At 38.2% G+C, this 15,218-nt stretch overlaps 1 protein-coding gene across 1 annotated transcript in view; it reads right to left on the bottom strand.

Annotated features, from left to right (window-relative positions):
• plxna4 (plexin A4) overlaps positions 1-15,218 on the bottom strand; it is a 256,842-nt gene that overhangs the window by 15,297 nt on the left and 226,327 nt on the right. Inside the window, exons 27-29 of the mRNA XM_028570912.1 lie at positions 13,076-13,175; positions 9,604-9,794; positions 6,249-6,418 (exon numbers count right to left, since the gene is read on the bottom strand). Of these exons, the coding sequence (XP_028426713.1) occupies positions 6,249-6,418; positions 9,604-9,794; positions 13,076-13,175 (461 nt within the window). The remainder of the gene's footprint in view (positions 1-6,248; positions 6,419-9,603; positions 9,795-13,075; positions 13,176-15,218) is intronic.

Below are 15,218 nucleotides of genomic sequence, written 5' to 3'. Positions count from 1 at the left end.
AGCAGTGTCTAGACGCCATTGGGGGATATGTCCTGTTTCTCTACCCCTTTTAAATATTATTTAAAGACTCCGCATATTTCATTATGCTTATGTACAATAAACTTTTGCATATCTGCAACAAAGTCTTTCCTGATTGAAATATGTCGAAAAAAGTGACAAAAAGTCATAGTATGTCGAAAAAACTCTGAAAGAACATGCAAAATCCACACAAAAAGTCATAGCATAGTATGTTAAAAAAAGGGAAAAATAGTCATATTATAGTATGTTGAAAAAAGTGACAAAAAGTCATAGTATAGAATGTCAAAAAAAAGTGATAAAAACGTGGTAGTAGCCTATAGAATGTCGAAAAAGTCATAGTATAGTATGTCAAATGAAGTCATAAAATAGTCATAATATAGTATATTGAAAAAAGTGAAAAATAGTCATAAAAAAGTGATAAAAGGTCATATGTTGAAAAAAGTAATAAAAAAGTCAGTATAGTATGTTGAAAAAAGTGATAAGAAGTCATAGTATAGTATGTTGAAAAAAGTGAAAAACAGTCATAGTATAGAATGTTGCAAAAAGTCATAGTATAGTCTATCTAGAAAAACATAAAATGATTTTCTGCATGTCTTCCCCCTCTCTCTCCACTTTCATATTTAGTTAATTTAGTCGACAAAACTCTGGAAGAACATGCAAAGTCCACACAAAAAGTCATAGTATAGTATGTTGAAAAAAGTGATTAAAAAAAGTCATAGTATATATTGAAAAAAGTAATAAAAAAGTCATAGTATATATTGAAAAAAGTCATAAAAAAGTCATAGTATAGTATGTTGAAAAAAGTGATTAAAAAAAGTCATAGTATATATTGAAAAAAGTAATAAAAAAGTCATAGTATATATTGAAAAAAGTCATAGTATAGTATGTTGAAAAAAGTGATAAAAAAGTCATAGTATAGTATGTTGGAAAAAAAGGGTATGAAAAAGTCATAGTATAGTATGTTGAAAAAAGTGATAAAAAAGTCATAGTATAGTATGTCGAATTAAGTCATAAAATAGTCATAATATAGTATATTGAAAAAAGTGAAAAATAGTCATAAAAAAGTGATAAAAGGTCATTATAGTATGTTGAAAAAAGTAATAAAAAAGTCACAGTATAGTATGTTGAAAAAAATGATAAGAAGTCATAGTATAGTATGTTGAAAAAAGTGATATGAAGTCATAGTATAGTATGTTGAAAAAAGTGATATGAAGTCATAGTATAGTATGTTGAAAAAAGTGAAAAACAGTCATACTATAGAATGTTGCAAAAAGTCATAGTATAGTCTATCTAGAAAAACATAAAATGATTTTCTGCATGTCTTCCCCCTCTCTCTCCCCTTTCATATTTAGTTAATTTAGTCGAAAAAACTCTGGAAGAACATGCAAAGTCCACACAAAAAGTCATAGTATAGTATGTTGAAAAAAGTGAAAAACAGTCATAGTTTAGTAAGTCAAAAAAAGTGATTAAAAAAAGTCATAGTATATATTCAAAAAAGTAATAAAAAAGTCATAGTATATATTGAAAAAAGTCATAAAAAAGTCATAGTATAGTATGTTGAAAAAAGTGATTAAAAAAAGTCATAGTATATATTGAAAAAAGTAATAAAAAAGTCATAATATATATTGAAAAAAGTGATAAAAAAGTCATAGTATAGTATGTTGAAAAAAGTGATAAAAAAGTCATAGTATAGTATGTTGGAAAAAAAGGGTATGAAAAAGTCATAGTATAGTATGTTGAAAAAAGTGATAAAAAAGTCATAGTATAGTATGTCGAATTAAGTCATAAAATAGTCATAATATAGTATATTGAAAAAAGTGAAAAATAGTCATAAAAAAGTGATAAAAGGTCATTATAGTATGTTGAAAAAAGTAATAAAAAAGTCACAGTATAGTATGTTGAAAAAAATGATAAGAAGTCATAGTATAGTATGTTGAAAAAAGTGATATGAAGTCATAGTATAGTATGTTGAAAAAAGTGATATGAAGTCATAGTATAGTATGTTGAAAAAAGTGAAAAACAGTCATACTATAGAATGTTGCAAAAAGTCATAGTATAGTCTATCTAGAAAAACATAAAATGATTTTCTGCATGTCTTCCCCCTCTCTCTCCCCTTTCATATTTAGTTAATTTAGTCGAAAAAACTCTGGAAGAACATGCAAAGTCCACACAAAAAGTCATAGTATAGTATGTTGAAAAAAGTGAAAAACAGTCATAGTTTAGTAAGTCAAAAAAAGTGATTAAAAAAAGTCATAGTATATATTCAAAAAAGTAATAAAAAAGTCATAGTATAGTATGTTGAAAAAAGTGATAGTATATTATGTTGGAAAAAAGGGTATGAAAAAGTCATAGTATAGTATGTTGAAAAAAAGTGATAAAAAAGTCAGTACAGTATGTTGAAAAAAGTGATAAAAAAGTCATAGTATAGTATGTTGAAAAAAGTGATAAAAAAGTCATAGTATAGTAAGTTGGAAAAAAAGGGTATGAAAAAGTCATAGTATAGTATGTTGAAAAAAAGTGATAAAAAAGTCATAGTATAGTATGTTGGAAAAAAGTGTGTAAGTACTAATGTGGTACTACAGAGTGTACAGCCTATTTTAAATCAACTCTGCTAATCTTTACCCAAGAAGGAAAGATTACCAACCAGGATTGAAAAAACTTTCTAACTGTCAAGCAGCAAAACAACCCGTAAATTGTATTTACTGGCTAACCAGGCCTAGTTCTTAATATTCTGACAGGCACTATTACTGCAAATGACAACAACAAAGGGAACACACAAGTACATCCACACCAACAAAGTCTACGTGCATTCCTTTAGTAGCATGTCTAACTGTCTCTTGCAGTTTGCACTGATTGGCAATTCTGGCACACAGAGCCAGTAAGCATCTGAATCTGCAGTTGTGGGATGTTGTGCAGCATCGAGCATTTTAAGGAGGAAAAGGAAAAAGTAGTGAATGGAGAAGAAGAAGAGGAGAAAAATGGCAAATACATGAGCGTTCTTGTGCCAAACATTCCTGCTCATCACGTTAGTTATGCCCAAGGAACAGGCGTAGTGTTTAAGTGAGGGCTGATGAGTGGTGTGTAGGGGATTGAAACTCTAAATCTCTCGCTCTGAAAACCACTATCAACCTTGTTGAGCTACAGCTCCTAGCTCTTAGAAACCCATGTCTCTAATCCCCACAGCATAATACCAGAGTACACAGTGGCATGTTAACCTAGGACACAAACTAATGAGCTGATTTCATTTCAGACAGGTGTGTTGATGCTCAGAAACATCTAAAACATGCAGGGAAGGTGTCCAAAGCACAAAGGCTGATAAGTTACAAGATGATAACCTTGTAACTCTTGGGGCTTAAACTCCCAACCTTCGGGTCTGAATGCAAGTGCTTATTTCAGAGAGCTATTGGCCAGGTGATGACACTTCTAGCTTCAACGGCTAAGACGGTCAGAAATGTATTCATGAGATGAAGTTCCCAAAATTTGGTGTCAATTGAAATAAAAATGTGGGAGGAGAAAGGTTTAAGAAGTTTTGCACTTTTTGCAAAAAGTAGAGTGATGGACTTCAAAATTGCTACTGGGTAAAAGCAGAGTACAGTTTCTTCTCTATTGGGACTACAGTTTGACGTACGTTGCGACATTGTATCATGTACGGTTGATTTGTTATGAAATTTTAAAGTTTAGAATTTTAGATATCTGGTGAAGGGCCACCATCAGGACTATTACCATATGAATTGGACTGATTAAGTTTGGCACAGGACTGGACTTGTGTGCAAATGTTGGTGAGTTTTCGTGCATGGGAACATGTATTTCTTAGAAAGAGGATTAATAATAATAATAATAATACCGGCTTCGCTGCTCAGCCCCTTATTTACAGCTTTATAAAGGTGACCTAACTGGGCATTGTTCCAGCTAGGCCTCCGTAGGTGAAAAGGCCCAACCTATCATATGAATGGCAAGTTACGGACCTTTACTGAACAAGCTGTATATCCGGACAAAGGGCTAAAACTGAATCTAAAATTTTCTGGAAATTACACACCGTACAACTTTACTGATTCCAGATAGATCAACCCTAAACGTCCTAGCAATGTCATTAAAATCAGACTGTGTGTGTGCCAGTTTTGCACAATAATTAAAATTCTGTCTGTTGCATCCCAACATGACAAACACGGTGCAGACAGAGACTCACACACACACACACAGACACCAAATACAGAAGAGAGTGGATGAGAGGAGACGCTGACACACTGCCGCTAATCCAAAAGATACCATCTGGAGATGCTCTTGGAGCCAATGACTCATGCATGCACACACATACTGTACACACATCCAGAGACACATTACAGCTCTGTCACGCAACTAACATTTTAACAGAATTTTAACTCACACAATTAAAAATCACAGACACTTAACAGCTCCAAAAACCTTGATATGAACAAGGTAGCTTGACTAAAATTCAAGGGGCATAGGCTGGTGTAGCGTTAGTGCTACTGCTATCACTAGACTGTTGTGAGGGATGACCCGGATTGCAAAGGGTCACTGGTAATTTCCTGGGCTAGAATAAATCCTGGAGACCATCTTTTGGTCTCTTTCAGGTCTTAAGAGTGTGTGGACTCTGAAAGCAAAACTCCTGCTAATACAACTATTTTCTATCAGCTATTATAGAAACGTAATACATTTACACATTGTTATTAGATATCACACATATAAAAAACTGTTCTCAGTCTAATTTCAGTATGGGTTATACACATCAAACCTCTTTATAAAGCTTCTAATAATACTGCAAAAAAAATAATTGCTGGTTACATCTACAGATATAATACGGCAAAGATATAAGAAACAAACTTGTCACATGAAACAACAATAATCCAGAATAAGGGCTACATCAGAGGATGTACACCGGAGCTCTGATGGTGGGGAAACCCTGGAGTGGAGGTGGGGGTAGGAGTGGGGCTCTGACTGCTGTGATGGGTTGAAGTTAATGGTGTGTATGATGACAATGGGCCTGGTAGGTTTAATGGCACAGGGGCCCAGCATGGGAGGGGCCACTGGCATTATTATTCTCAACCATCAGACAAAATTAAGGCTTTTGTTGTAGCCAAGATTGCACTCTTTTGAGACGATTAAAGGTTACGGGTAAGACACACACTGAGTAGTGAAAATACACAGGCATTCAGTATGCACATCCCACACAGAGAAGATATCTATGGTGGCATCAGCACTCAACTGTTTGTGTGCAATCTAAGTGGCTTTTTGTGATGGTGTGTTATGATAAATTGCTGTTCATTCACAGCCCTCTGGTGAGAGCCCATTCCATTAAAAGTCTAATGTAAAAGCGACCCATTGCGCTTTCAGAAAACACTTAACACACTCTGCAAATGGCCCCAAAACACCAAAATTAGGACCAGACCATAAAGTAAACCCCTTCTTTAGCTTCTCCCTATCAATTCCTCTCTCCATCTCTTGATTTGTCCCTTTATGCACATCCATTTTATCCTCCCATCTCAATGGTTCCCCTGAGCCTTGGGCTGAGTGATGCATACTGGGATCTTGGCAGAGGCCAGGAGGCTAATGAGATATTAGTGTGCATTTAACTCCCACTGAGTTCACTTTCCTTTCTTCACCTTTTCATTTTTCTCCTCACAACATTCTGGTGCTCTGCTGGTTATTTAACCCCTACCAACCTCTTAAGGTGGGCTCACAGAGGTCAGTATGGTCTAAATTAATCAGCAGATATTAATTTAGAGGTGTACTTCCTTCACCTGGGAGCGTACCATGTCACTATGGAGATTTTCACAGTGACAGGCATTTTTCGGCCCAGTTATTCATGATAATAGATGGAGAATCTTGGCAGCCAATTGGATTAGCCCCTCGTGGTTAGCTTTAATGAAGATTACACGCCCCTGTGGTTAATGGATATTAGGGTGGGAAGAGGCATGTGGTGAAGCTTGGCACTGACACAGGGCAATACCAGGGCAATGCCATGTGAAATGTGCCAAAATGTACTGATTGTGTCTGCAGTGCATTAAATTACAATACAGAAGGAAAACGTCACAAATGGAGCCAAAGGCAGCACGCTGGTGTACAAATAATAAATCCATTTTGTGTCCATAAAAGATCCAAGGAACTGCCTCACAGTTTCCTAAGGGCTCCTGATCAAAGCCCACTATGTGTTTGTGTGTATGCACGTTTCTGTGATTGCAGGTATGCTAAAACTGCTCACAACAACTCACCAGTTGCTTTTCCATGTGTGTCGGACATGCGGGTCGTGGATGTTGTGTTTGTCAGCCTGCTCATCCAGGAAGTCAAACATGTATTTGATGGCCAGAGGCAGGGCGCTGCCTCGATGGGCCGTGCTGAAGATGGTCTCAAACAGGTCATCCACAAACTTCTGTAACGTACCCTACAGAGGAGGGACAGGAGACATGGAAAACAGATTATATGAAGGTATTTTTTTCATTAAATTACAGGGATAATCACAAGGGAAGAAATAACAAAACCAATAATAGCGACTTACACGGAATATGAAAATGTACAGTACTATAAAAAGCTCCAGTCTGTGAGTCCATAATTTCAGTATGTTAAGCCAGTATCTATATTGAACCGGACCCACAGAACGAGTGAATTTTGCAACATACCAATGCCTAAAGTTGACAGGCAGATTGGTAAAAACGTGTGTATAGTTTTCCTGTGTGAGTTTATGAGTTGTGTCAGCCAGGCCGCGGTGTTTATGTGTGTGACTCCTATCTCACAGACCTGGCCCCTAAATCTGCTTGCAGCTTTGATGGGGAAATTGTTATTTCACAGCTGACGTTTAATAATATCTGGGAACAGGAGGCGCATCTCCTAAGCCTCTTTGTGCTGCCGGATTAGCTCCCACACTGCACCATTGACCCTAATTTGATTTAATGTTGGCGACTTTAAGGAGGAGGAGGAGAACAGAGAGGAGAGACAGAGAGTGAGAGAATCTAATCCTCTTGTAAAGAATGAGCTGATGGGATGCACAGGAAAAGGCGAGAGTGAGGGATGGAAATGAAACGACAGAGGTTTCCTATCAGGAAAAGAGGCCATTGAGTGTGGCAGATGAGGTGTGTACAGGCACTGGCAAATAAAAATCCAATTTGGGTTGGAGCTGGTGACCAAATCACAGAGTCAAGAGAGGTAGAAGAGAGTGGGAAGCGAGAATCCTGTTAGTCCGAAAATCACAGCTATAATTCTAATGTGGCCCACATTCCTGACAGCTTATTGTTTTTCTATGAAGATGGAATTACACATCTCTAAATCAAGCCCACATGTCTTCCAAGTGACAGTCTGCATTAGCTGGCAAGGGAAGACCTAACATTTTGTGTGTGCATGCATTTATGGGTGCAGTTAACAAAAACCTGTGTGTGCCTAAAATTGCTGAGGCTGAGACATTTTACGTCATCCTCTATCTCAAGGGAGACTTGTGTATCAACACTGTCATCATCACAGGAGTCTCTTGTTCCCTTGTGGAGCTGAAACTGCCAACACATCCCCCCCACATGACCATCTACCCTGTCATTAGATCGCACTCTAAACACAATGTGTCATCTGAATGTTTTGATGCCATCTGCCTCCACATTGAAAGGAGAGGAAAGCAAACAATCAAAACGTTGGGGATAGCACTGGAGCAGAAATAGAGAGATGAGGGAAGGTGACGCATGAGAGCGGGATGGACACACACACTCTTGAGTCTACAAGTGAGGAAAGAAAACGCAATCCTTCCCAGTGCCCCTCCACACACATGAACACACCCTGTACCCACACTCAGTCAGAGTGACACTGATGGAGCTAATATGAGAGACGTCAGCGGCGTTGCCAGGGAGAGGTATTTATTGGCAAGGTGAAAGCCAAATGCAGTCAATTACACTGCCTGTCTGCCCAATCATTTCTCACATGGAGAGATGGCCGACCAAGATAAACTGGTTATTTCACAAAAACAATACATCTGGAAAGACGACGTGCTGTCTGCAGTCAGAAACCACCTTCCTGCACTCAATAGTAACGTGCGCCTGCGTGTGGAGGGCTATATACAGTAGGTGTCATGGTGACAGCTGCTCCTGCATCCTATTCTGCTGTCTCCAGCTTGTTTGTTTATTAGTTTATTTGAAATGTTGCTTATTGTGTCCTGTTTCACAGACACTCTCATACCTCTCTTGCTTGTTGTTGCGGTCTCAGTGCTTTAATTGATCACCTGATTTTGCTCGTCTACCCACACATCTGCACATGCATTAGTTCTCCAAAGTATAAACAGAGGTAAGTGTTTAATTGTTTGTCACAATTTGTTATTTCAGAATGACAGTGGATAGACAGGAAAGGTGGGAGAGAGATGGGGATGACATGCAGCAAAGGGCCGCAGGTCGAATTCGAACCTGGCAAAGGCCTCAGCCTATATGGGGCGCACGCTCTTACTGGGTGAGCTAGAGGTTGCCCCGATGCTACTACTATGTCACTTTTAAAGAAGAAATAACATCATCTTAATCCTCTTAAAAATAAAATTTGAAGTCACAGGAAATCAAATGCAATTTTCTTAGTTCAGTATATTCACAAGGTTTTCCCAGTACAACCTTAGTTAGTCTTGTATGACCAGTAGTTTTTTTATGCTAGCTAATGTTGGCAAACTTTGTGTATGTGTATGTATACGTGAATGTGTGTGTGTGTGTGTGTGTGTGTGTGTGTGTGTGTGTGTGTGTGTAGGCACTCCGTTTCAGACTCCTGCCACTGCAAATTTACATCACATACACAGAACTGAGTTGATGTTCTCTATGTGAATTGCTAAACAAAGGTAGCCAAGGGATCAAAAACATACTAAATGTTCCTGAATCAAAACATTACAGTCTGAACATTTTCAGATCGTAGCCTCTCTTTATGTTTTACCTTCTCTGTATGTCTCTGTCTGTGTCTGATAGAATGAATGTCTTGATGCAAAAAAAAAAAAAAAAGAGTGAGAATGTGATTTAGGAGTGAATTGGAAATTTGCATTTAGCTGTTGGATCAAAGTCACATTTCCCTCCAAACCAAATTAACTGTTTTTTTTTTTCCTGGAGGCCATTGTCGGAAGGCATATTCAAAGAGACTCATTTTATAGCCATTTCTATTTTTGCCTGATAATTTTTTTTATTACAGAAACTCCTTGGCTAGCTTCATGGATCTTTTCCTTTTTACCCTTTTTAATATGCTGCCACGTCAACGCAACAGCAATGAAAAGAGAAAACAAACAGAAATATCTATTTTCTCTTTCTCACCTGAGGGGATAGAGGAATATATTTGAATAATCTTTCCCACTGAAATGACTCATCCAAATTAAATATGAATATTTAAATAAAGTGAGTGTTTTCTGAGTCATGGTAACAAAGGGTGAAGGTCATGGTGACCTTTTACCTGCTGAACTGCTTCAAGACAAATAATTTCCACATACAGTAGTTAAAAAATAGAACTGTTGGGACATAGAGTTGATCTCTTTTCTTTTGCTTTTAAATCATACACAAAATGTAACTGATTCAAATAAAGAGTGACTGTAGCATGATAAATAAATTAAAACATGACGAGAGATATTTTCTGGCTCACCTTGGTAGCCAGAAGTCGTGTCAGGTAGATCTCAGAGACCATCTTGCTTCCGCGGTCGCCCTCCTTCTGGTCTCCGTGCTCATGGTTCTTCACTAGGTGCCAAACCTTGACCCCACTCTCCAAGTCAGGAGTGATCATAGGAGTACGGGAACGCAGGCTATCGGGGCTTCCGGTGTACTTGATCATGTTCTCTGTGAAGAACAACATGCATTAGTTCACTAGTACTGACATCACTGATCAGACAACCACAATGTCCCATCAGTGTATGTTTTTCCTTCGAGCTTCTATTGGTTTGTAAGTTCTTACTACAATATACAGTATAATGTGAATATATGTCATTGGCATTTATGTACACCTATAAAGGTGTGCAAACTGTATGTTAAATTAAAAGTTAGATTTTGTTGTTTTCTCTGCCTGCATCAGAAAGATAAGGACACTGAGAAGAAACAAGACACATTTAAACCTTAACCAAGGCAGAGTGTGAGGTAAACAAGAAGAAAAGAAAATACAAATCTGTCGCTTCACCAAACAGGCAAGGAAAGCCATAACCTGCATGTCAGCAACAGAATCGTTGTTTGGCTTGTGGCTTCTAATTTACAGGTCTGGGAGATTGCATATGAAACTTTTAGAAAGTGTACATGGTTAATTTGTCATGGCTTCTTCTCACAGGGACAAGACATGGCATTGGCAGCTGACACAAAATCGAGCATGTGTCAGACGAGATGAAATATGTATAGCCCACCCAATGGTGTCGATGACATTTCCAAACACATGGCTCAATGAATGTTTACACAGTGTGAAAAAAAATTGATCAGTGGGTGCGGTTTGGAGAGAGAAGTAAAAAAAAAAAAAAAGTGTTTTTCACCGTGACAGAAATCAATCTGTCTAGAGAGAAAAGTAGGAGGAGTGTATGGGGGAGAGAGAGTTCAGGGAAAAAGAGACTGGAGATATTAGATAAAGAGAATGTGTGTGTATGTCTGTGTATCAAATGTAATTTAATTACAGTATCAATTAGTAGTATCAACTGAAAATGCTCATCTCTCCTATAGACGTGTGGTGTTCCCCAAGGCTCCATTCTGTTTAACATCTACATGCTTCCAGTGGCTCAGATTATGGAAAACAACAAAATAAGTTACCATAGTTATGCGGACGACACACATTTACATAACCTTATCGCCATGGGACTATAGTCCAATACAAAAACTGCAAAAAAAGTGCATTGAACAAATTAACGACTTGATGTGCCAGAACTTTCCTATATTAAATGAAGAAAAAACTGAGGTGGTTGTTTTTGGAGCAAAGGAGGAACGTTTAAAAGTGAGCGCTCAGCTTCAATTGACAATGTTAAAAACAACAGACAAATCCAGAAATCTTGGTGTAGTCATGGACTCAGACCTGAATTTCAATAGCCATATTAAGACAATTACAAAGTCAGCCTATTATCACCTTAAGAATATATCAAGGGTTAAATGACTTATGTCTCAGCAGGATTTGGAAAAACTTGTCAATGCTTTTATCTTCAGTAGACGTGACTACTGTAACGGTGTCTTTACAGGTCTCCCTAAAAAAATCAATCAGACATCTGCAGCTTATTCAGAATGCGGCTGCTCGAGTCCTCACTAAGACCAAGAAAGTGGATCACATCACCCCAGTTCTGAAGTCTTTGCACTTGCTTCCTGTCCCTCAAAGAATCGATTTCAAAATACTTTTGCTGGTTTATGAATCACTAAACGCTTTAGGGCCAAAATACATTTCTGATCTGCTGCTACACTATGAACCACCCAGACCTCTCAGGTCGTCTGGGACAGGTCTGCTTTCTGTCCACAGAGTGAGAACTAAGCAGGGGGAAGCGGCGTTCAGATTTTATGCTCCACATATCTTGAACAGAGTCCCAGAAAACTGCAGGTCCGCCGCAACTCTCAGTTCTTTTAAATCAAGGTTGAAGACCTTTTTTTTGATGCTGCCTTTCTTTAAATAATTGTTTATTTCTTATACTGCACTGTAACTTTTATTCTCATACTGTTTTATATTTTTTAACTGCTCTTTAATGTTTTATGTAAAGTACTCTGAATTGCCCTGTTGCTGAAATGTGCCATACAAATAAAGCTGCCTGGCCTTGCCTATAGGGCACTTCAGTGAGCAACATTTAAATGTAGTTTTGTTATTTTGTTAAAACCTGTGTCAAATATTCTCAGCAGGACTTGTGTTACTTGTATTACCTGACTTGTACTACCTGACTAATTTTTCAGGGACACTGGACACGTGTGACACCAATTGTGCTGTTTTTGAGGTGGTGTGGATGCAAGAGGATGTGAGCTGGCTCTTCATAAAAAAGGTATAGGAGTGGGGTAGCACATTCATTTTGTTTTAATGATTTATTCAAGATGTTAGAAAGCTGAGGGTGATGCAGAGTCAGGGATACACAGGAGGGAGATTTCTGGTTGGATTCTATTCTGATCCAGCTTTACACAAAGGAGGTGTTATTTGTCTGGGCTTTCTTTGATGAAAACATTACATCAAAGACACAAGTTTCTCCTCACTGTCTGACTCAACATGTTACAGTGTTTGTCTTAATATCTGTACTTTCTCAATAACTTTCTCTCCTGCTTCACTCTTCCTCCCCCTTTTCAGCAGCTACATTAAATTCAGCCTTCTCTCTTTCTTCCCTATCTGGCCTTTGTACGCACAGAGAGTTCAAAGTCACTCTCAAGTACCACACCAGTTGTAAAGTGGATCACACTTGCATTTGAAGAAAAGAAAAAAGAAATCGTTGAGGGAAATATTCCGGGCCTCCACCCTCCCTTTTATGTTGCACCACTCACCTTGTCCTATCTGGTCAAATTTGGAGCCGCAGAAGCGAGGTGAGAGCGTATGGAGATGAGGCGATGCTAATAACGTGGCACCACATTTGATGTGTCTGAAGTGTTTGTGGCTAGTGAGGCTGGCCCTTTGATCAGCATCTAACTTGATGGTTTCTTAGGTTCAAGGAGACGTGGAGCAGACGGACAGGCGGAAAAAACTCTGGCACACGGAAGGACACACTTTGGAGTCTCAAGAGGCCAGAACAACAGATGAAAAGTCTATTTGGTCTCTTGTTATGTTTTAGAAATCCTTTCAACCTCTCTAAAAGTGTGTCTTGTCTTTCTCTGTCTGTCAGTGTTGTCATGAAGGTTCAAGTGGATGCTCGTCAACAGATGGTGGGAGCATCCACTGCTGTGGGTTCAGATAGTTTTCACCTCCCCCATACTTTTTCTAATAATAGGTATTTTATAGACATATATTTTATATTTGTATTACTGTGATTTGATTGACTGACATTACTTTAAATATTTTTTAAGTGTATTTTTCCTTACTGTATAAGGATCATACTGTATATATAGTTTCTACCGGTGTGCCTGGTCTTAGGTATGTTGGGAAAGTGTCTCTCTGACATAGATACAACTGAAATTTGTACAGAAACGTGTCGGCTTACCATATTTACTTGCAGAAGTTCGAGACACGGTAGAGTTGTTTACTGAATTGTAGGCTGTAACTTGCTTGGGAACCAAGGCCATTACTGCATTATCAGGTACCTGAAAAACAGACACACATGTATTTATGCAAATTACTTTTCAGAACAAAAGCCATTTGCAGAGTTTATTCATTTGTGCAGATTTCTAACACAACCAATCAGAAAAACCATAGATCACTGTGTTGATGTCATTTTCTATATTTCCCTCCATCTATTCTGGTTTCATGTGGATAAACAGAGACTATCTTATTACCCTTATGTGCTCTATTCAGCCCACACATACATATGATGACTGTTAGGAGGAGAGAGAATAGTAGGGCATCATACAGGCCTGTGTGAGAAGGGATATCCCACAGTCTCTATTCAATAATACCTTTCCTCTAGGGTTGGGAAGTGTGTGTGTGTTTGAGAGTGTGTGTATGTAGGTGTGAATAATAAAGTAGTGTGTGTTTGTGTGTGTGTAAATGAATGAATGAGTCAATCGTGCATTCCTCCTTCCCCAGTCAGCCAAACGGGTTACGGGTTTCAATTAACACAACTGGGATGTACTCAGTCCCAGCTGTGCGCGCGCACACACATACACACACACACACACACACACAAACAATACCCCTACTCATGCATAATTTAACCATCCATGCTGCAGAGTAAGGCAGGGTTAATTAAAGTGATCTCTATCATAGTGTGGGTGGAAGGGACAGGGAATAAGGACCACGGGCCTTTTGTGCATAAACGTGTGTGTGAGCCGGGGCCTTATTAAGATGATATCATTATGTCACCTAGTCACTCAATCTGCTCCCTATGCATTATGTTTGTATTATTGTAAGCAGGAGGCCCACAGGGCAGATCTTGTTATTCCTTTGTGTGGAGCCCCCAACTCTCTTACACCCTTAAGCCTGCTTCCTGATCACTGCCCTTAAATGCTGAATGGATATAAAACGAGCAAGGCACAATGGAACATAATGAAAAGAAGGAGTGGCATTTGGGGAAATAACATTTGGAGGAGAGGATAAATACAGAAAGTGAGGCACAGTTTCCTGAAAGAGAGGAGGAAGAGAGAAATGTCATTATGGGACAGAAATATCTGATATGACAAATGCCAAATGTTTGCTTGTATTTTTTCAACAAGAAATCAAAAGTTTGTGATGCAAACATTGTAACTGAAGGCAGAGTGAATGGATGAGTTACGCTAGTGGCAGATCAAACCAGATTAGTTTGATAAAGGAGAGCACATGATTCTATTGAGTGTGTCTGGGTCATATTAGCTTCTAATAAGACAAACATTATTTGGATAACATGTCTGGAGGGCATAAATATAGCAGCACATCCAGGTTGGCAGAAGTGACATCAATCGAGTGCATCAATGGATTTGATCAGGAAAGTGGCAAGCGCTTCAACAAAATTATTCATAGATTTTTACATTTAAATGAAATAAAGTTAGAAAAACAAGAGTGTAAATGTTAAGGATGAAATTTCAGATGCCCTTGACTGAAGTCTGAATGTGTTCATGGCGTCACCCTCCCTTCCTTGCTCTTTGCGTAGCCTCCTGACAAGATTTGAGTGGATGGGAGTGTTTCCTTTTTTTGGTCTGTCAAGGATAAGGTGCCCTGGCCTGAAAAAATGAATTCACTTCTGTCTTCATTATCTTATCTCGGATTCAAATCAGCTCCCTAATCCATTCCACCCGTGCCTCGTACTCCAAGTCTGTTGACACTTGCTGATGCTGACATTTAATTTAAGCACCATGCAAACTGCTCTTGGAGGGGACAGTGGCTGCTTGCTTAGCTGCTCAAATTATTATATATATATATATATATATATATATATATATATATATATATATATATATATATATATATATATATATATATATATATAGCTTATTATATGTTTTACCATCCAGTGTAATTCTGGTTGGCTGGATGGATGGACAGTCGTTACTCATGAGGCACAAAACACTTGTCTGACACTGCATAAAAGCATTTGTGTTTAATAAATGAATGTATTTGTATTTTAAAAAATGTTAAAAAATTTATATACCCCTTACTTTACCTTGTACTATCATTTGCCTGCATACAGTACAGTGTACAGTGTGCCTGTGACC

Source organism: Perca flavescens, chromosome 23, assembly GCF_004354835.1.
Source record: "Perca flavescens isolate YP-PL-M2 chromosome 23, PFLA_1.0, whole genome shotgun sequence".
NCBI lineage: Eukaryota > Metazoa > Chordata > Actinopteri > Perciformes > Percidae > Perca > Perca flavescens.
This window is presented reverse-complemented; position numbering and strand designations above follow the sequence as displayed.